At 37.6% G+C, this 24,020-nt stretch overlaps 1 protein-coding gene across 2 annotated transcripts in view; it reads right to left on the reverse strand.

Moving 5' to 3' along the window:
• Positions 1 to 5,565: 5,565 nt before the first annotated feature.
• Positions 5,566 to 24,020, reverse strand: part of gpd2 (glycerol-3-phosphate dehydrogenase 2 (mitochondrial)) — a 53,409-nt gene continuing 34,954 nt past the window's right edge. For both annotated transcript variants that reach the window (XM_050062966.1, XM_050062964.1), the window contains 6 exons: positions 19,300 to 19,431; positions 19,065 to 19,223; positions 17,447 to 17,559; positions 16,850 to 16,928; positions 16,633 to 16,731; positions 5,566 to 10,653 (listed from right to left, as the gene is read on the reverse strand). In XM_050062966.1, the coding sequence (XP_049918923.1) occupies positions 10,528 to 10,653; positions 16,633 to 16,731; positions 16,850 to 16,928; positions 17,447 to 17,559; positions 19,065 to 19,223; positions 19,300 to 19,431 (708 nt within the window). In that variant the 3' untranslated portion in view covers positions 5,566 to 10,527. The remainder of the gene's footprint in view (positions 10,654 to 16,632; positions 16,732 to 16,849; positions 16,929 to 17,446; positions 17,560 to 19,064; positions 19,224 to 19,299; positions 19,432 to 24,020) is intronic.

Here is a 24,020-nt window from a genome sequence, read left to right on the forward strand (position 1 = left end):
CATTGACAAAAAAACGAACAAAACAAAACCGGTGACGTGGCACCAGCTTGACACATTTTAAGACAAACAGCTTCTTGTTTTACAGGAAAAGATGAATCTGTGCGTTATTAAAGTTAATATTCCTCTTTTTTAATTGAAGGACTTTAGATTCTCTCCTTGTTTGCATTGATTGGCGGGAGTCCATTGAAACGCCGCTGAAAGAGCTTCCTGTCCACTCGGACAGACACAAAAGCTGTGAGTGACCCAGGTAAATGTCAGGACACCTAGCAAAATGGCTTTTTGTTCCACCAGAGGAAGTCCAGAGAGGTGTGAGCCATTATTTCACCCCATAGAGTGAAGAGTTTTCAGGGTTCACTGAGCATTTTGTTACTTGTTTCCCTCTCAAAGTCTGACACAGTGCCCCAGAGAATACATTTTACACTTTAAGAAGTCATGTTAGTGCTTCACATTTCAAAAACAACCTCCTTATTTAATGACTTCCACTTGCAATTAGTCTTGAAGGCACAAATGACACAGAATAATTATCTATTAAATTACCTGCCCTCTCCCATATCAATATTTGAACCTCTGCTTGCAACAGGTCGATGTGATTAATATCTCAGTTAATTATCATCTTATTTACCATAATTATTAGCTGAATAAGTGAGGGTTTGTCGAGCTGTTGTGGGAGTGTCTGGTCCCTTTGCTCTTACTCACACTTCTAATTAAATCTCATCAAAACATCATTATTTCTGCAGCAACTTGTTTGTGGAAACCAGGAGAACGGGCTGATCATTTCCACTTACAAAGTTTCTAATTACTGACAATGGCACTCAAGCTCACAGGGCAAAAATGAACCCTGGGTCCCCACCAAATCCTGCACAACTTATATATGGTTTAAATTTAAATAAGTAGAAAGAGTAGGAAGAGGGCAGACAACACCACCTGGTGTAATTACACCCCAGGAAATACTTTTTCCAAGAACCTTAAATTGAGTTAAAAAATGAGGGATAGGGCACACAGGCTCATTACTGAAACAAGGACAGAGACATGAAGCCAAAATGAACCACATTTTATTGACTTACGAAAAAATGAGCAAATAAGCAGGGACTGGAACTGCTGGGAGAAAAGAAAAAAAACATTAACAGTCAAACCAATACAAATACCAGTATAAGGGAATTAAAATACTTTAGTTCAAATATCCAGTCCAACACAAAACTAAACTAAACAAAACTAGGGGAAGTGAGCAGAGGCTGGGTGCCCAGGCATTCCACCACCTATTCCCCTCAAGTGCAGCAGCAATACTCAAAATGGTGCAATCTACACTCTTGTCTGGTGCTTTCACTCGCATGCATTCAGTGCAGAGACCTCACCCTAGGTGTGTAGACTCCCAACAAGATGGCGCTCTGCTTCACTGAAAGAAAAGAACTTGTTCAAAAAGAATTACAAACAGACAACCCAGTTGGTTGGCAAAACAATGAAAGGCAAAACGGCAGCAGGTTAACCATGTTGGATATAGGGCACTGACAGGATCACTCATGGGCAGGACAGCAGGGTTTCGACATGCACTGTGTGCAGATAATGGGTCAGAGACAAGCTGCTAACCACCAGCCACAACATGTTGTGCTTCACAGTTGGAGAAGTAATAACCAGTGCAGCATCCTTGAGCACTCAATATGGGAAGCTATCCTAAATCTTGGCCTGCAATTTGGTAGGTGCTGTCATCGTACGGTCTGCATAAATCAAACTCCATGGCGTACCTAAGTTTATTAAATCCATGTCGCACAGTGTAGCTGCACTAAACTTATAAGATCGCTAAAATCTCACAGTCTGTAGGAGGCTTAAAGGTGCAGTATGACAGATAAAGAGTGATGTCAGTGTATTCAAATGAAATGATAGCAGCTCATGTTATTGTGTAACTTTGGTGAATCCGGACTAACCCTGTGTAATGCCAAAGTTACACAATAACATAAACTAACTAACTGATGGAGGCAGCAGTAGACCAGCCAGCAATTGTTATTGTGTTATTGGGGGTAGTAAATGGGTTGAAAAATTGGCCCTATATGGGATTGTCCATGGGTTCCATATTGGCCCCATGCGGATTGCCTTCATCAATGACTTTACCCAAGTGGGCCCCACACAGTAATGCTAAGGCTACTAGGTACCGCGTGGGTATGAGCCAAAAATGAGTGTCTTATCTGTGGCCCACTTGGGTAAACCCACCCATGTGGGCTAATGGTATGGGGCCAATATGTTGTGCATGAACAGTCCCAAATATGGCCCATTTTCCAGCCTGTTTACTACCCACATGGGTCCCATATACAAATGTTGGCTGGGGAACAGCAGCTCCTGTGTTCAGCAAGGTAAAATTACAGTTTCTGTCAATGGAGTCTGGTGGCTTTGACAACAGCGATGTAACAGCCTCATCAGAAATCTCTCTCTGATGGCAAAGTAGCAAACACTAAAACTGATATTGTTTTTTTTAGGTGGCTTAAAGACATTTTGCTGCTGACCCCGCCCACAGCAGTACATTGCTTAGCCTCTGTGCCTCAAAACTAATCATCTACTGTATTAACACACTGACTACAGACAAGTACCTCATAGAGCCTCACTTCAAAAAGTCTGAACTAACCTTTTAAGGCTGATTCGCACATTTTTTTCAGTCTAAATTCTTTATATTCTAAATATAAGCTAAAAAAAAAAGTTTTTTTTTTACTTGTCACCATGACAGCATCATGTAGGGAGAAGTAATAACAGGAAATGCATCATAATGATATGTAGAAATTAATAAATACCAAATGTCAAGTCTTCTAGGCGTACAGATGTATTGGGGGTATTTGGAGCCTCACAATTCTAAAATCAGAAACTACCTTTGAATTAAGACAAAAAAGAAGCATTGGAGAAAGACAGTACCATCATCCTCACAGTTTTCAATTAGTGTGCAGGCAGACACCTCAGCATGGCTGCCATCACCGTCCTCAATCCTCCAGAGAAAAAAAAAAAGGAGCATCAGCAGTCATATGCCAGCCAGATTTGTCCCATTATTCATTACAATTAATTGCTTCCCTGTACTCCCGGCCTTTCCCAGGAAGGCAGCGCACTGCGGACGTCTCCTCCACTGCAGATTGTAATATGAGCGGAGGACTTAAAGCTGTCATTCAAATCTCATTGTGACCTTTCAGGAGAAAAGGCTGTTTTTCACCCAGTTTGCAGAAAGCTAAAGTGTGTGAGTGTGTGTGTACTTCTATCCTTGTGAGAACCAATGTAAGTGAGGATATTTTTACCAGGTGCAACTTGAGCCAATAGGTAACACCTAAGAGGACACTAAATGCTTTTGAACTCCACCTGCATCCTTTTTTACAGATAATAAACTGTTACATCACTAATTTAATTTACAGTAAGTAAAGTAAGTAGTTGTTTTTCACTCTAAACAAAAGAGGTCAGGAGAGAGGCAGAACACTAGGTTTAAATGTCAAGATATAATTTCTAACTTTTCCTCACTGAATGCCAAAAAAAAGCCAAGACCAATGTATTCTATTTTGTCGTTGTGTACATACATTATCCCAAAAGTTTCCAACAAACCCAGAGAATATGTCATTTGAATCAAGGTCCTGGTTCGTGTCATTTGGTTGCTGTCGCCTGTCAGTGGAGTCATATCCCCTTCGCATTGTCTGCCAAAGCTGTCATAAATGGACTTTTTACACAGTTTAAAATACACCTTAAGGATTTTGGTCATTTTTAACTATAAAGTTTAAACCAGATACGATTTTAGTCATTGGACGTCTGGATCTTAAGTTATCAGAGAAATATGCTGAGCAAACAATGTCGGCAGTTTGGCTCCAGACCCTGCTGTGCCAAACAGCACAGGAGAAACACTGATTTGTAACATTAAACTGCTTTATTCTGTGTTTTTGCCAGTTTAACTCACCTGGTCTGCTTGTTTTGGAGAGGAGGATACCTCTGCTGATAATTCAGCTTCTGGTAAAAGCCCCCTGAAAGGGTGATCTTAGAGCAGTGTTTAAGATTTAGGGGGATTTAGTGGCATCTATTGGCTATGATTGCAGATTGCAACCAGCTGAAACTTTCCTCCAGTATTCATTGTTCAGGAGGTTTTTAGTGGGAGCCGAATTATCTGTTTCCAAAACAAACAGACCAGGTGATTTACTCCGGTAAAAACACTGAATAAAGCAGTCCAACGTTAAAAACCAGCATTTGGCCGAGCCCATCATGAAGGGGCTGCTTGCCCACCAATTGCTTACTGGGAGCTGAATTATACGCAGAGGTCTCTTCCTCTCTGAAACAAACAGCGTTTTACTGATGCCTGAAGCTGAAACATTTGCTCAGCTTGTTTCTCTGATAACTTAACATCCAGACATCCAATGGCTAAAATTCTTCATCTGGTTGAAATATAACAATATAATAAACGGATCAAGTGATTTAAATCAGTACAAACACTAATTAAAGCAGTTTCACATTAAAGTTCAGTGTTTCTCCAATTCTGTTCCACTTGTCAGAGATGAGCTGCTAACCCAGCACCTGCTAATGGGCACTCACCTTGTTTATCTGATAACTTAAGATTCAGACATTCAGGAGGTTTTTACTGGGAGCTGAATTATCCGTAGAGGTCTCCTCCTCTCCAAAACAAACAGACCTTTTGTTATTTAAACCACTAAGAACATTGTACAAGCAGTTTCATGTTACAAATCTGTGTTTTCCAACACTCCATCATGCAGGGGCTGCTATCTACAGTGGCCAACATGAAAACATAAATGTCCCTATCTGGAACCAGTGTTTGGTTTGTCCATTCTGGGCTACTGTAAATAACGAAAGATAACGAAAACACAATGAATCTTATCTTCTGGTGATTATACATTAAAGAAAACATACTTATATTACATATTCAGTTTCTGCCAATATATCTTTAAACCACATTTTGTACCATGCAGTTTTTTGGTCTTGGTTGTTTTTAACTACATATTTTAACCAGATGAAGAAATTTAGTCATTGGACATCTGGATCTTAAGACTTATCTCAAGACTACGTGAACAAATGTTCCAGCTTCAGCCCTTGCTGTGTTACACAGCATTAGTGAAACACTTATTTTTAACGTTAAACTGCTTTATTGAGTGTTTTTACCGGTATTAATTGCCTGGTCCGTTTGTTTAAGAGAGGACAACCCCTCTGTGGATAATACGGCTCCCGGTAAAAACCTCCTTAACAATGAAAACTGAAGGAATAGTAACTGGAAGACTGCAATGATGGACTTGCTCCGTCTTTTGTTTTTGTTCTGATTGAGAGACACTCTGCAGCAGGAGATTACATATTTTATGTTTAAGTAAAGTTGTTTAAGAGAAAAATTGTACTTAAGTCTCATCGCTTTTATCCCCTTGATTTCAAAGCTTAATTTTTCAGTAATTTGACAAGAAAAACATTTAACTCAAATTCAAACAACTTAAAATTTTCCTACAGAAAGCATATCCACGTCTTTTCTGTCCCATTCACAGGCTGTCACATCTCTTCTCTCCGCTGTTATGACGCCAGCTATAAACGATGCTCACACAAGAAACACAAAAAGCCCAACAAAGCTTTGCAAGCAACCAGATACATTTAATTAGATAATTGCTTTTTTACCTGAAGACTGGCTCACAGTATTCTTGCAGTATATGGAATATGATTCTCTTTGAGCCTGGATAAAGCTGTAATTTCATCCATAGAAGACAATCAAACATCGGGATGTGGATTTAAGTCGTGCTGCCCATGAGCTATTCTTGACGGGCGGTTGTTGGCAGTTTGAAGGGTCCTCAGTGTGGAGGTATTGTAGCTGAACCTCCCATGTGACCAAACACTGATACACACATACACTTCAGTAACAGTTACAGTGATGGTACATGGGAGAAAACATTATGGAATGATTCTGTTTACTGCATTAAAATAAGGTCATATAGATAAATCGCAGGTAGTGATCTATATAAATCATAATATGAAGGCAATAAAGAAGCACACAGACACTTCTTTTACAATAAAAAAAAAAACCTTCAACAGGAGGTTTATAAAAAGGAGGTGTGAGGATGGACTTACTGCCATGTTGGAGGAATGAAACCTTCTCACTTTTATTTACCATTTTAAAAAGACGCAGGAGATCCTAACAGACCTAACTAAAATACTTATATTAATTGCGACTCTGGGACTAGTTTTAGATGCAGTTTTAGAGTACCTTTTTTCCTCATTTATTGATACTGATTGTGATGTCTGATTTTAATTACCAAAAACTCTGGTATGGCTACTACAACAATTTTGTCATTTTCACTTTTTTGATGGCCTTTGAACTAAGCAAAATAAACTGCAATCCAGGAAGCCAAGTTTGAGCAACAGATCTAACAGTCTAAAAGCTTCTCAAATGCTGAAACACTGCTCAATACTTTAAGACAGGAACTATTTTATCTTTCTCCAAAGAACAGAAATACTCACAGAGGGGTCAAATTGTTGCACAGGTTACGGTTTAATGTTTTTGCCAAAGGGTTAAAATTATGGATGCATGATACTGAATTTTTTGCCAATATCCGATATGCCGATATATAACAACTCATTTAACCAATAACCGATACTGATAACGATATATCAACTTTTTTCCCTACCTAATTTTAGTGATGATCAAGTCTCTTCTGTCGCAGAATTAACATCACAGTATGCATGCATACTTTTCTTGTGATGGCCCACCAGCGGATGGCATATAATGGTTTTCAATGTATGTAATATTCATTTATTGTGCAAAATAAGAGCCGATTCTGATGACATGCCGATATTGTTGTGCATCCTTAATTTGAATCTATTTGAACACGGTCTTTGAGAAATTTGTCCTTGACTTTATGTTTAAGTGAATAAGGGACGCAAGGACTTTTGAAATTGGTCCAGTATTAAGCGAGAGTGTTGCAGCTGGCAGCTGTGAAACAGCCTGTGATGTAACAATTCAGGCCAGTTGTGCACTGTCAATTTACATCCACTAAAAATGTTTGTTTTTGCCACTGACAGGCTCAGATTGTTTTTATTAGTGTCTGACAAAATCATCTAAAGGATCCCTACAGAGATAGACCTTTTGGTTAAAGACAAAGATCCTTTTTGTTTAACCAAAAACAGCCCCAAATTGCCATCGCCAAACTCACCAGATTCCATTTAAATAAACAGTAATTTTATACTCGTATAACACATTCATTCGAAGTCAACAGACACAAAATAAAACTCACAAAAGTTGTCTTGGTCCACTTCATCCACTGTTCCAACATTTCCCAACTCTGGTTTAGTTTAAATGAAACCTCGATTCACCCACTTGGATGTGAAAATATGCTACCTCTGTCCACACTAAAATCCTCCGTAATGTTGTCAGACACTTAAAGTAACAATCTGAACCCGTCAGTGACAAAAACAAGCACTTTTTGTGGACGCACTCTGAGGGTGAACAAATCCCCTGAGTGTGTGCATTGAAGCCTGTTTCACAGCTGCCAGCTGCAGCGCTCTCACTCAATACTGGACCAGTTTCAACAATCATCACCATCAGTCACTTAGACACAAAAATGTCGGACAAAAGGAGCCAGGTGGAAAAATATTGAAGTTACCCTTTAAAGCCCTCAATCCTGATTAGTGATTAGAAGTACATGACATCACCTTTTTTTCCAAATGAGTCCCACCTAACTATAAACCTGTGAAAACAAAAACATTTAGTTCTATATACGTTTTCAGGGCCTTTGAATGGTAAATATCAAAACAAAAGCAGCTGTACATGATCTTTACCTGAATAAAATTCTATTAAAACTCAAAACATTTGGATTTTAAACAGGAACTATCTCATCATAAAATAAGTAAACAACATCCAGCCCAATAAAATACAAGTAGCTTTTGATTTATACAGGTCAAATTACTAAATTATCAGCGGGGTTACATTCTGGTTGTTAACCTCTCCAACATGGAACCCCTCCCAACAAAACCTATATTCTAAAATAAAACATACAATACAATTTATATACTATTCTTTATGTAACAACTTATTAAATATCTTTACATTCTTTACCATAATTTCCTGTGTTTGTTAAACATGGAGTGTGGCATTGTGAAAAAGAGGGTCATATCTTAGGCACATCAAGGCACATATACATTCACACAGTGTGCTGCCTTTTCCTTTGCTCAAAATCACAAAAAAGTACAATATGCTCCGACATGACGTCCTTGCTGGATTAAAAATGTCCTATTTGTGTCACATAAACAATAACAACATCAGCTAACACGCATGCAGTATTATATATACACTTCCTCTCTGCTCTCAACCACAAGCACAAAAAAATAAAAGAACTTCAAATACATTGTAAAAATAAAGATTAGGCTTTACATTATTAGAGAGAAATGGTTAACATGTAGCATGCAAAAAAAATAAATGTATTTGAAATCCTGATTTCTCATGCAATTTATTTAAATCCCTGTAAATGTATGTTGTGTCTATAAACTGCTGAAGTGACATGGGAAATAAATAATAAAAAATATGAATGGAAAGAAAAGATTAAAAAGTATCTGTCTCAGAAAAACACTAAAGCTCAAAACCTTGCAATGTAAACTTCAGTTCTGGTAGTTATGGAAGCTCATTTCCGTGTGTGACAAAAAATAAAATAAAATAAATAAATAAAAAAAATCTGTAAGTAATTATGAGAAACTTCCTCAAAATAAGTGTTGTTTCATATCATTTTTGAGATCTTACATTTCTTAAAAATAATAACAGATTTCTCAAGTAATGGCTTAGTATTTCAGTTTTCTCAAAATAATCATTTAATATCTCAAAATATAATAAATCATTATTTTGAGATAGAAAAGTAATTTCAATTTCTTATTATGAAATATAAAGTCATGATTTTGGAAAATCCATTTCCATTTTGATATACTCATCCTTCTTAAGAAAGATTCTTATTATTTTTGACATACTAAGTCATTATTTGTCTCATTATCTCATTTACATGACATAATAACTTGACTAACTTTAATTTCAAGATACTAGGTCATTATTTACAGAAAGTTTCTCATTATTTTGAGACAGTTTCTCATTAATTTGTGATGCTAACTTGAGAACATTTCACATTTTGAGGTACTAAGTCATTATTTTCATAAAGTTTCTGATTCTAACTTGAAAAAAGTTTCTCATTTGGAGATACTAGGTCATTATTTTTAGAAAGTTTGTGATTATTTTCAGACAGTAATCCATTACTCTGAGCTACTAATACACTACTTTCAGAAACTTTGATTATTCTGAGATACTAACTGATTATTCAGAGAAGGTTTCTTATTTTTGAGATACTAACTCTTTATTTTGAGAAATTTCTGTGTTTTTTAAAAAATATCTAATCATTATTTTCATAACGTTTCTCATTATTTCAAGGTATTATTTCATTAGTTTGAGAAAGTGTCTCACTATCTTGCAAAAGTTTTTCATTATTTTAAGATTCTGAGTCATGATTTGTAGAAACTTTCTCAATTACATGAGATACTAACTCCACCTGCTTGAAATATTAATTAATTTATACTAACTCATTACTTTGAGAAACTTTCAGATTTTTTTGTTATAATAACTCTTTTTTGTCATCACACTGGCAGAAATGGGCTTCCATAGTGTAGCTGTTTGCTGGTAGTGCACTAAATGGAAAAACACAGTAGGCATGAACATGTAAGATTCCTCCCACACTTATTTCAGGTCAGCAGGAGTAGAAGTACTTCAGAAACATCTCAGAGTGCTTTAAAACCCATTGAATATTAACTGACCAGTGCTTGTAACGTGCTTTGATCACATTTACATGCTCGGTGCGACTTTGTATTAGGGGTCCACTGTTACTTTTTTGGAAGTTTCCTGGAAATAACTAGTTACTTGTTACTTATTACAGGTAAAATAGGGTCAATTTCAGTCATGGTAATATTTATTTATCATTAAATTATGGAAGCTTTATTCTTCATTTATATTAAGTTGCATGCCTGTAAACATTTATGAACACCATCTCTATTTTCCCTATAATTGGCACCAGGTTACAAATTATTTCCAGGGCATTATTTCGATAAATGATAGCAGACCCATAAAATAAAGCATAAACAAATGCTCAGTTGCCACATGAAAAAGCTGCATTGCATTGAGGACAGTGTTTAACCAACAATCAGTGTCCATACTATTTAAAAAAAATTGAGTTTAAAAAGGAGTGTTGGAGAAGTACAAAGATAATGGTCATGATTAAAATATCAAAGTTTAAAAGACAGTATAAAACAGATGTGCTGTGTAATATCAGAGGCACCAGATGTTAAGAAAACAGACAGATCTACCCTCATGGAAAACAAACCTCAGCCTCATTCATTAGATACTATTTCCCTCAAAACACATTCAGGAGTGAGGCTTGATTTGGCCAAATTCACCCTGCCGTGTGCTTGATTGCATTATTGTCATTCAAATAACACCATTTGCATGAGAACCCTTTTGTCATCACCACTTTTAAAAAGAACCAGTAGCTGAATTTTTTCTTGGCACCCTTGGGCTCAGACTCCACCCCCGCTCCGGTCCACCGTCACCGGCCCTCTTTTATTCAGAGTCTCCTCTGCCGTTTTCATCAGCATGGCCAGGCGGCTGTCCGACACTTGTCCCTTCTTCACCGCACTCATCAGCTGCAGAGAACAGCGGGAAAGGTTAATTTGTCAAGCAGAGCTGCTTTAACAATTATCGCTACGACAACGTCAATATCCTGTTGTGTGCCCGATCACCTACACACATCCCGGACACCAAACACCAACTGCCTTCTTTTTGTATTAAAGCTGCACTAGGTGGGAAATGAAGCTGTTTTAGGGGCGACTGGAGTTTTAAAAGAGCTGCATCCCTTCCTTCCTTTTAAAGAGAGATTCTTTATATGCCTGATTCAATGAAGCATGAAACCACGAGAGACTTGTCTCCAGTTTATTAGGAAGCATCTAAGGCCTTGTTCACACTGCCAACCCAAATCCCCCCCTTTTTTTTTTTTGACATATCCACATCAAAAAACACATCACATAAAATGTGATTTTGGAAATTGGAAGGGATTTGAAATCCGATTCCAATTGAATTTTTACAGATGCTTCTCAGTTCTGATGCTCTGTATGCTCAAATCAATTCAACGTATCTTTGAATGCACACGATGACACCGTCAAATCCATAGTGACAGAAGTGCTGAGCAGAATCCATGCTGCTGCTAGCTTAGCTCTACAGGGCAACTGTTTGGAGGGCAAAATGTAGATGTCCATTTCTCATGCTTCCGTTGAAAGTCAAGTCACCAGTGTATCTACATTGTTACTGATGCCTAAAGTGCAACACACACCGCCGCCATACGCCGCGCGTCAAAACGCCCGCCTCCATTATATTCTATGAACCAACCCACACTGGCGCCGGCTGACACGCCGCGCCGCTCTGCTTCAGCCCACTGCTCTATTTCCAGCGCGGTTGTTTCAAAATTTTAATAAGACGACTTTGATAAGAAACTGACCCATGAAATCCAAGTTGTTGTTGCCTCAAAGTTTTTCCTCTTCTTCTTCCATTACTAGCAGTTGGCAACCGTTGGCGACTAGTGTAGGTACAGCCACCTAGCGGGCTGGGGTGGGAAATACACGTCGACGGTGCCGCTGCGCGCCGCTGCCAGTGTGTGTTGGGGGGCGGCACTTGACGGCCACAGCGCCGCGACAGCGGCGGTGTGTGTTGCACTTAAGTTGTGACACCAGCAACCAATGCAGATAGGTTAGACACACAAATCCAATCTGATTTTACAAATGACATTAATGGGAAATTCAATTTTTGCAAATCTGAGGTGATTTGAAATGCCAATTAGATTTCTACAGATGTGTCTCAGTCCGGATACAAATTTCAAAGTGTTTTTGAATGTGACTCACAATGATGATGTTAAAACCAGACTGATGGAAGTGCTGAGCAGAACCAATGCTGCCTCTAGAAGAGCATTATGGAAAACAACATGAAGAACAACAGTCTGTTGACAGATACTAAAATAAATTGTCTGCTGGCACTTTGGGTGGAAGCATCTGGTTATGGTCAGGTCATGTACGTGTTGTATATGAAACATCTGTGTCGTTGCTGCATTTTTTACACAGCTCTGTCGCCTGCGTCCAGGAGCTGTCTTAGTGTCACACAATAGACTACAACTACCAAGAAGCACGCCGATGTGCTATGATCCACCTCACACACAAACTAGCGGTGCAGTGCTGGACTGCACATGTGCTGTGGTCATTTCATTCATCTCACAGACTGATTTAGACGGTGTTGTCTAAATTTATATCTTACTTGAAAATATGTCAATATATCGTACATAGTCATTATATCTCTCAGCCCTAGCCACCATACCCTCAACCTCCCATAAACAAAGTTAGCTCATACACTATGCCACTATAGAAACTCTGATATGATATGTATGAAACATGACGTATTCATGGTTTGCAGAAATGTACAATTCTAACATTTCTTCTGGAGACTGGGCTGACAAATTAAAGTGCAAACAGTCTGTCTTTAATTTGAGAAACAAATCTTTTGCTTTGCCTGCAGTCTGAACACAGCCTAAGACAACATATTGAAGAATTTCTGCATATTTATACTGCAGCATTTATAAGGACAAGGAAGGTATTGTTCTATATTTTCTTTATTGTCAACAAATATCATTAAGACCAGACAAACACTAGCAGGATTAGCAGGATGAATTCATTGTTGGTTTTGGTCTTTTCATGGGATTTGTCGACAATGAGAAAATTAAGTTTCCTAGTGTAGCTTTAACACATCTTGAATGCTTTTAGTGTGTTTTTTGTCCCTTTAGCCACCAGAGGACTTCATAAAGTTTTATGTGACTTAATTGTTAATGTGAGAACTAAAGTCAGTCTTGAAGGACACGGGGGTTACAGTTTTCCCATCAGTGCTGCGCATATACACTACCTGTATGTTGCCCCTAAGGTCATCCATGTGCAGGTCGAGCATACACACAAGCAGAAACAGACATTCAGAATGAAAAATATACATGACATGTATGATTAAATACTTAACTCCATTATGTTTACTTGTCACAGAAGGGACAACAAAAAAAAAGGCTTCTCTTACAGATTTATCAGCTCGTCTCCTCGGCCAGCGGAGAAACCGGCACACTAATGAAGACTAAATCCTCAACTGTCATCAAGCTCCCCCATAATGACTCTTTTCTGGACTTTGTTGTCAAGTGAGAAAGTAATTTATTTAGCCACGGACGGACACGGAAGGCCCAGACACACTTAAGGCCTCATTACACAAGTCGCTGACAGAGATTCTCCTTTCTAATTAGCTCCAGGTAGTCAGACTTCACACCTTCTGTTTGCAGGAGCGGATGTTCGTCGCTCGCACATCTCAGGTGGACAATGGCCTTTTGTTAACGATGGGGTAATTTGTGTTGCAGCACTAGTGACATTATAGCATATATGAGGAGGAATACGCTGTATTCATCTGGGTGATAACACTGAAAACTACAGACAGGAGAAAGCTGCTTTCACTGCTACAATTTCCTGAGATTGTAAATGAGTATCTACAATAAGAAAACACAGACCTATAAACCACTGTTTAAAATGTGATGCACTGTTATGAATTCAGGACAAAATGTGTCAAGATTGTCATTATTTCTGAAGCATGATGAGGCAGCAATATGGCAACACACATAATAACCTCAGAGCTAAAAAAGCAGTAAAATAAAGGAAACAAAAGTGTGTAAAGGATTGCGTTCCCCTGGGCTTATATTATCCAGCCCCCATCTCCTCAGTCCTGTTTGTTCTGCTGTTACTGACAGAGGTGTTAGGCTTTAATGGCTTATCACACCACAGTGCTTACAGGCACTCAGATGATTTTTAACTTTATTTCCAGGTGGTTTTAGATTCAGTCTTTTCTGCAGAAATCTGCACTTGATACATAAATACCCCCAAAGTCCAATTATCTTATAAAAGTGAAAGAATTTGCCAGTGCAGTGAGAATATTTGTTTGTTTCCAGTGCAAATTAACATTCATTCATTCATTTCAAGCTTTGGTAAAAAAATTCGTTTTGATTCTATGCAGCAAACTGCTTTAGTTATTCTTATTTCAAACAGGTTGAGGAAAATAAGGTTTTAGGGCTTAATTAAGGACAAAAAATTACTTGTTGAGGAGATTTTTTCAGAGAGGATAACAGAGATTAAATTCCAAACTAAATGACGTTCACTTATACACATATATTTTATGCAGTGGTATAGGATGGAGACATGGTGTCTGCAGGTATCAGACTCTTGAATTTAATGCTTTTTAAGAACTTTTCAAGATCATTTTTTAACCAAATGTAGGAAAGATTTTTGGATAAATCTTCTTTTTCTTGCAGCTACATGTAAAGGTAAGTAGAGTATATGAAGTCATGAGCAGAGGTAGGTTTTATGTAGGAATATAGTTATTGGAGTAAATAAGGTAAATCCATATTTTGTCAACAGGTAAGTGCATGTATGAAGTTAAATATTGGGTTCAGTGGAAGGATTAATGTTTTGTAACATCAGGATGGTGGTCCGTCATGCTAAAGAGCTTAAAGGTTAAGTCTGGTATTTTTCAAACCTTGTGTTTTTGTTCGTAAGTGACTAATGGGAACAGCAATTTCTGAAACTGGTCCAGTATTGAGCAAGAAAGCTGCAGCCGGCAGCAGCAAAACAGGTAGCAATGTAAAGTTAAGGGGCAATTGTGCACTGTCACTTTCCGTCCTCCAAAAGTGTTTGTTTTTTAAACTGACAGGTTCAGAATGTTATTCTGTCTGAAAACATTATGGAAAGAATCCCTACAGAGACACACCTTTTTGTGAAAGAGTAAGATCCTTTTTGTTTAGCTTGAAACAGTCTCAAAATCGCTATCGTCAAACCCACCAGACTCCATTTAAATAAACAGTAATTTTATCATCCCAAAACACACTTCATTTAAAGCTGACAGAAACAAAATAAAACTCACAAAGACCATATTGGTTCATCTTTCCACTGTTCTAACAATTACCAACTCGGGTTTGGTTGAAATAAACTTTAATTTAATAAAACGAAGGACACTGACAGCAATATTCACCTACATTAGGTGCATTATTACTTCATATGATCCACATTACTACTTACATCTTGTGCAATATTTTTTCACAACATCATGTGCATTATTTCTATTCAGTATCATGATCACTTGTCAGTGTAGTGCAATATCCTTTTCTCAGTCATGGGCAATCCTACTTCTCATTGTTATATAGAATTCAATTTAACATTGACTATCAGGAGCAGTCTGTTTTTTTTTTCACCATTTTTGTTCATTCTCAGTAGCTCTTGTACTTATCGTACTCCTGTTGTTTCTCTATTAGGCACTAATTTTTGCTTCCGCTCTTTGAAAACACTTCTACATTGTATATTTGTATATTTTGCCAGATATTTAATACTCTATTATTATAAAACTGGACCCAGTGAGTGACCCTGACCGTGGGAACCAACTGGTTGTCTGGTTGGTACTGGTTGTGAATTATTACATTGTGGTTACTGTACTTAGTGTTACTGTAATTTGAGGCATTCTCTGGCACAAGAATTTCCTTTGGGATAAATAAAGTTTTACTGAATTGATTTGAATTCACCCACTTAGATGTGACAATATGTTGGCTCTATACATGTTAAATTACCGTTTATCTAAATGGAGTCTGGTGGGTTTGGCGAAGGCGATTTTGGGGCTGTTTCTGGTTACACAAAAAAGGTTCTAACTCTTTCACAAAAAGTTCTATCTCTGTCGGGATCCTTTCCATAAGTTAGTGTCTAAAACAAACACTAGAGGATGTAAATTAACATTGCACAATTGCCCTGAGTGGTTACGTTGCAGCCTGTTTCGCTGCTGTTGGCTGCAGTCTTCTTGCTCATTACTAGACCAATTTCAAAAATTGTTGTTCCCATTAGTCACTTAGTCACAAAAGAATGGGAAAATAGATTCCAGGCTGAAAAATACCAAACTTACCCTTTAACCCATTTTGACAAAAAGAAACTGAAAAATTGATAAATTAAATTAGATAAGATGATTGAGGCAATAAAGACATCACATATTCAAATTTAATTACTTTTAAGACGCAATATTTATTACATTTCGGACATTTTAAGACTTTTTAAAGACCTGCAGACACACTGGGAATGAGGCAGTATTATTTATTGTGTAATATCACTCCACTTTTGAGCTCATTTTATTTTGTTGTATGTGGTTCTTCATTAGAGGGCATTAAATGTTAAAACTGCTTCTTTTATATTTACATGTGAAATTCTATTTTACTATGCATTTATGCGTTAATGAGCCTTGATTACAGGAAGCCTATTTCACCATTGTGGCATTGACAAAAACCTGAGGTAACAATGTGACACTTATTTCACAGGTGGCTTTAACAGAAAATGTAAAATAAGATATTGCAGATATTTCAAAAATACTGACTGCTTCCTTCACTTCTGTACCAAGCATCACAGTTTAATAGTTAAAGCAAAGAATGGTGACAGCAGCATTGCAGTAAATAGTGAAATATCTGCTGAAACAAATACAGGAAATGATGGGCTATCAGATGCCCCCTCTCTCCTCACTGTCTACGTGTTACGTACCTGCATGAATTCATCAATTTCCACTTGTCCGTTCTTGTTGAGATCCACCTCATTAAGGATTTCATGGAGCGCATTTTCATCAATTTGGACATTGATGCTCTGCAGAGAGAAAAAAACAAGACGAGGGATCGATAACAGGTAATGAAAACAAGTGTATAACGATGAGAGACAGACAAGAAGAAAAAGGAAGGGAAAGGAGGGATAAAAGGAGACTCACTTCTAAAACTTGCTGGACATCGACAGTGGTGATGAATCCTTTGCTTTCTTTGTCAAAGTTGTGGAAACGTTTCTTGTACCTGTCACACAGATTTCAGAGCTTTATTTCCACGCTTCTTTACATTTGATTCTGTAGAATTAACAAGACTGAATGACAGTATATCGTATTACTTTAATCTCATTAGAGATGGTGAATCATGACAAAGAAAAGTTCATCATGCTTGGCTCATGTTACAGGGTTTTAAATTTGTTTTTGTTGTGTCTTTAAAAAAAGAATGCGATTTTATACCTTATTGTTGCTAACTCATGTACAACAGTAATTACTGAACCCAAGGGTGTAGGTGTGGTTTCAAAAGGAAGGGACACAATGAATTAAAAAACATTTTTATTACAAAAAAAATCACAAAAAATGCCCACACAGCACCCTTAGCATCACTTCCTGCACGTTAAGCCTTTTGCTCTGAGTGCACAGGAGCACGTGACTCAGATGATATTTTTATCTTATCTGTTGTAAGGTGGCTGGACAGACAGAGGACACTCCTCAAAGAACTTTTAGGTAAAGGTTTTAGTTAAAAAAAAATTTAAAAAAAATAGTGACCTGGCTATCTCCTGGTTGTCCAGGTTGATCTCAGATGTCTTGGTCAGCTGTTCAGAGCGTGACCTGTAGCCCATCTCATGGTACAGAAACTTCCTGGCTGCTTCAAGCTCTGCCTGGATTTCACATTAGTAGAGAGAAAAAAGGAGTCAGAAATCAGCTTGTAGTGATACTGCTACACTTCATCTGCTAGAACACTAAAGGAATACTTAAATGAGCACTTAAATATTTAAAGGAATACTTCATGCCCTGATTTGTATATCAGTTACTCAACCCATGTAATGTTGAATTTGTAAAGAAAACTTAGTTTTACTTGCATGCCTCCACAGTGAACGAAACCCATAAACAGAGAAAATTCTTGATGAATTGAAATCACGTTGAACAATAGCAAAACTATATCAAAACATCCGTTTCTAAACTCTCACATGACTCGTGCTATATAATCCAAGTCTTATTTATCCAGTCATATGCTTAGGACTTCCCAAAAAACAGGCTTTGTAATGGGGAACTGAACTAAAAGTGAAACTTATCTATGCTCCCCTCAAAGCCAGACTTGATTGACAAAAACAGTTCACTTGCTTGAACGTAGTAGCTGCTGGTCTCCCGCTGCCTCGATTGGTTTGATTGTTAGTGTTATTGTGTGACTTCGGTGAATCTGAAATAACCCTGTAAAACACCAAAGTCAAACAATAACACTAACAAACTAACTAATTGAGGCAGTGGCAGACCAGCAGCTTCCTGTTTAGCTATGTAAAATTTCTGTTTTTGTCAATGTAGTCTGGCTCTGAGGAGAACTTTGTCAAGTTTTACTTTTCATTCTGTTCTCAGAAAGAGGCTGTTTGTTTGGGAAGTACTGAGCATACAACTGGATAAATAAGACTTGGATTATGTAATGTGAGAGTCTGTAAACAGATGTTTTGATATATTTTTGCTGTTGTTAAATGGTGACCCCTATGACTTCAACTCATCAAAAAATTTCTCAGCGTTTGGATTCTTCATTCACCATGGAGGCATGAAAGAAATACAAAGTTTTCTTTACAAATTCAATGTAACACAGGTTTAGTAAATGCTATACAAATGGTCATTTGGGGGGTGAAGTATTCCTTTAAACATATATGGTTGTGAACATACTTCTTAAAAGGAAAATAAACAGGTAATATAACACATGAGTTACAGCCTGACAAAACACCGCTACTTAACCTGTCCCCCTGCATACAATGTTTGTCACTGCTACTGTTTGAAAACTTGAATAACTTGAATAAACTATTCATCATGGTGGCAGATGTCTTGTTTACGGTACATGTGGCTTCCCTGTGCTGTAACAATAAGGGCTTAAAATAGTTGAGAGTTCAGTTTTCATCTCTTTCATACACACACAGAGCTTTTCCTCTGAAGGGATGAAGGGTGTGGACCTTTTCTATTGTGTACAGATCGAAGAAGAAACCAGGACTTCAAATAGCCCAACAGGGCTTAAAGCGTTATGTAAAACAGAGCAGGTTTTTCTGGGGTAGGGAACATTATTAAACAAACCAATGAAACAATCAGGTGAAACTTCACAAAATACTTGCTTTGGTAGGGCATATATTCAACTCATTTTATAAAATTTGTCGTAAAATCATACCGTCTTGTGCTCCTCACTCCAGCCTAGCTCTTTCCCCATGATTTCTACGATGCGTGGGAGGGCTTCATCAGCCGCCTGCACGTTCAAGAAGCCCAGGCGTGTTCGTCGGGCAATAACGTCAGTGGCCGTGCAGGCGTATTCCTTGATCGCATACAGCACCTGAAAAAGAAGACATGCATGAGGCTGGAGTATTTGAGCCTGTTCTGGCAAAACTAAGCACGAAATCACGCTTTACCTCACTCTCGATGTAAGGAAACTCAGACACCAATCTTTTCCCCACTATTGGCCATCTTTGCCCAGTGACCTGGGCCATCTTGGCCACATCGTAAGCCTTTCCTCCATACGTCGAGGCCAGGTGCTGAGCGACCTTTGCGCAGAGAAAAAGATTCCACATACAAAATAAGAAAGAGAAAGACAAGAAAACCCTGTATGCAAAGTTTCAAGCAGCTGTTTGGATGTTATTGTTATTATTGTCAGGTATAGTAAAGTACTTGACAGTACTACATCAAAATTTACTGGTGGAAAATACTTGAAAATTGTGTAACTTTTGCTTTGAAAAGTGATCTGAGGTTGTTTCAGGTTCTTTGCTCAAATGGTTACATGACCTTACAAGAGAAATATAAATTAATCATCAATACAAGTGACACAAAACAAGATCTAAATAATCTTTTCTAAAATAGTTCTGATCTTATAAAATATTAATTCATGGTGGAAAAATAAGGTTTACAAGAAAAACTTAAATTATACTGTCAAGTTTTTTCTAAAATATAATCTCTTTTCCTCATCTACCAATGTGTAAAAAACAGGCTGAATCTTCATTATTCAATACACAACAACAAATTTTAACACAGGATTTACAGGGTTTCTAGTCTACTTTCTTTATGCTAATATCAATAACATTAAACACACTTTTATGAAACAAATCTTTTACCTTTAGAAGTAGCAGAGGCACTATTTAACATAACACAGCCCATATTTTTACTGAGTATGACTACTGTTTACAGTGTCATCTATAATTATAAGACAAGATGCATGAAGATCCATGCATATTGTCTTCAATCAGCCGTGGGTAGTAACCCATTACATTTACTTAATTACTGTACATATACTTGAGTATTTTAAAATAAATTTTACTTCTAAGAGTAGTCATTCTGCAGAATACTTTTTACTCTTACTCAAGAACATCTGCGATAAAATATGTTTACTACTCTCATACTGGGCAACACACTTCTCGCTATTTTAACTGATACACATAGCTGTAAATAATTTTTATATTCAGCTACACACCTACACACGACAGCAATTGCAGGACAGCTAGAGTTAAAATAGCCCCAATCATATCACTGAAAATGAAATGGAGGTTTTTTGTTTTGGACACACACAGCGTGTGGATTGAGGATTCAATAGGTATCTTATAGTTGTTATTTTTTCATGTTTTAAGAGATTAGACAGTGCTTAAAGGGTAAATTTGGTATTTTTTGATCTGGACACTATTTTTTTTTTATGTGTGACCAATGGGAAGAACAAGTTTTGAAATTGGTTCAAATTGAGCAAGAGCACAAAACAGGCTGCAACATCAGGGGCTTCACTGTCAATACACGTCCACTAAAACTATTTGTTTTTGCCACTGACAGGCTCAGATTGTTATTCTAAGTGTCTGACAACATGATGTTAAGGATCCCTACAGAGCGAGACCTTTTATGAAAGACTGTGATCATTGTTGTTTAGCCAGAACAGCCCCGAAATTGCCATCGCCAAACCCACCAGACTCCATTTAAATAAGCAGTAATTTTATCATTGTGAAACACACTTCATTCAGGGTTGACAGAAACAAAATAAAACTCACGAAAACTGTCTTGGTTCATTTCTCCACTGCTCCAACAGTCATCAACTTTGGTTTGGTTGAAATTAACCCTTAATTCACCCAGTTAGATGTGAAAATATGCTGGCGCTATACACGCTAAAATTACTGTTTATTTAAATGGAGTCTGGTGGGTTGGGTGATGCCGATTTTGGGGCTGTTCCCGGTTAAACAAAAAGGATTTTACTCTTTAACAAAAAAGTATAACTCTGTAGGTCATTTTCCATTAAATTGTCAGACATAATAATAATCTGAGACTGTGGCAAAAACAAGTACGTGGACGTACATTTACAGTGCAAACATGAGTAAGCTAGAGCTGCAACTAGCGATAATCAGTCATTTGGTATATAAAATGTCAGTAAAGAGTGAAAAATGTCTCTCACAGTTTTGTGACATCCTCAAATTGCATCTTTTGTCTGGCCAAAAGTCAAAAACCCAACCCTGTTTAATTTCAATAACAGGTAGAACAAAGAGAAGCAGCAAATCCACACATTTTGAGAAGCTGGAACTAAAAAATGTTTACAATTTTTACTTTACAAATAATTTTCTATCAACTGACTAATCAGTTAATCAACTTAGTGGGACTTTTACTGACTCTCAAACTGGATTGCTGTACTTGCGTTCCCTGAATGATAAATTATAAACAAATGTAACATTAGTAGCAGTGTAATTTTTTTATTAATCATTTTTTTAATTTTATATACTTTATTAATCCCCGAGGGGAAATTCAATTTTACACTCTGTTGTCAATTACACACAGGTCCGAACACACACATGCACAAACTGGACCCATACATGCACTAAATGGAGAAATGTCAGAGTGGGCTGCCCATGACAGGCGCTCCGAGCAGTTGGGGGGTTCGGTGCCTTGCTCAGGGGCACCTCGGCAGTGCCCAGGAGGTGAACTGGCACCTCTCCAGCTACCAGTCCACGCTCCACATTTTTGGTCCGGACGGGGACTTGAACAGGCGACCCTCCGGTTCCCACCCCAAGTCCCTATGGACTGAGCTACTGCCGCCCCATCATGTATTAAAAAGAAAGAAAGAGCTTTAGTGTTTGGTCTTGAGCGCGCCATGTGGGTTATTGTTTCACTTTCCTGCTTTCACAATATAAAAATTGCAGGTTAAACAATACAGATGGTCATGGCAGCTCCTGGTATCCACATGATTGATTTCACCTCTTCGGAGTTAAGCGATAAGTGTTAGCGCCACTTTGTCAATGAGGTGTCATATGTTTACAGAACACAAGAGGGCTATTTGCTATTCAGATCGTTGGCTTGCCGATCATGTGAAAGGGCAAACGCTGTCCAAATATCAACAGTGACCTTTAAGGAATATTCCAGAGAAGACCGGGGCCGCTGCAGAATGCCTCTAATGAGGAGGAAGTGTACTGTAGGCGCAGAGTTCAGGAGTACTTTTTCTTCATGAAACACCGTTCTATTGTGTTTAATGAAAATGCACAGCCTAATTATTGGAAAGATGGCATGTAGCTGATGTAAATCAATGTGCCCTTACTTAATGCCATTGATAAATCGTACAGCATACAGTGCATTTCAATGCATGTCCAGTCTTTTGTGTAGCAGAAATGTCAGCATTGTTACAGCAGCGGCTTTAATGTCAGCTCCACTGCTTCTGCTGGAGAGGACAGTGAATGTGTCTGTGTGAGCTTTAACAGCTTTGTTTGTATCTGCAGGTAGTTAAAGGTCTACTTTCTTCTTCTACACCTCGCCATGCTGAAAATGTTTTAGTTGTTTCTAGAGGCAGAGCTGCTGTTAAAGAGCATTTTGGGAGATACATTTCACTTCTGCCCATAGCTAAAATAAAAAAAAAAGCACCTCGAAAGTTCACACATCATATATTTAACAGAAAATATACTGTATATGAATAAATAAAAAATACAACCTGTGAGCTTGAATGCCACACTGGGTTTGGTATACTTGCAATGGTGGAGGAAGAAATTAAATAATTTACTTCACTAAAACAGTACAAAAATAACCCATTACAAATAGGGAAACAAAAATGTCTTATGTTTATTCAGTCCTTTCTACTTAAAAAAAATGCTTTAAAAGTCTTTCTATTGTATACTTCGCAATTCCCTCTCTAATATGAGTTGTGAAAAAAAAAATCAATATTGTAAACAGAATCTAAATCTCACTATGAGTTACTGTCGTTCACAAACCAAAGAAATGAGAGATCATTTTTGTTTAGTTTTACTAAATATATCAAGGCAAACTGTTAGGTTGACATGTAAAACTAAATCACGTATTTTGTTGTAATTCTATGTTCTTAAATTAATAATAAATTTTTGTTGTTGCAAAAATACCCTGAAATCACCTGGTGCATATGCCAAGAAGTTTCTAGCTTCCAGGATTACTACCACAGTATGCAGCCCACTGAATATGCACAGTAATGTTTCTCCCACTGGCCCTGACTGCTAGTTCCCACTTGAATCACATCTTTTCATTGCGATGACGTCACAGAGTTTAAAATAATTTTTCTCGGCTTAAGGAACGTTTTACAGATATAAAACCTCCATCGATCAAAAATTCATCATAGATACTCATAACTGACCTTGTTTGCAGTTTGAGGTATCCTGTCAACAGTTTTACAGACATCTCTTTTACAACGGTGGCCTGTGTGGAAAATGGGCCTGAACTCATCAGGGAATTATTATCAGGGAAACAATAAGGTGTGTCCTCTGATGCATCAATATTGACTTTACTGCATCCTTGTGTCCTGAAGGTGTCAAAGGGAAGATCTCTCTTTATCCCGAACATGTTTTCTATTGTCCCTGGGATGACAGGAAGACACTAGTCTCAGAACCTGCTTTTTAGCCTGCGCTGAAATAGACATGACACACCAGAAAAACATTTGTCACTGCCATTGTTGAATTTCACCTTATTTGCAGAAAGACATATTTCAGAAACTTATCATGTTTTGTTTTTAAAATCTTGATTTGAAAAGTGACTATTACGCTGAAATAAATGTTTAAATGAAACGTCCTCATGAAACGACATGTAAAGCAGAAGTACAAAGTAGCATCAAATGGAAATACTAAAGTACAGTACTTCAGTAAATGTACGTAGTTACTCTCCA

This window comes from Epinephelus moara, chromosome 15, assembly GCF_006386435.1.
Source record: "Epinephelus moara isolate mb chromosome 15, YSFRI_EMoa_1.0, whole genome shotgun sequence".
Lineage (NCBI taxonomy): Eukaryota > Metazoa > Chordata > Actinopteri > Perciformes > Serranidae > Epinephelus > Epinephelus moara.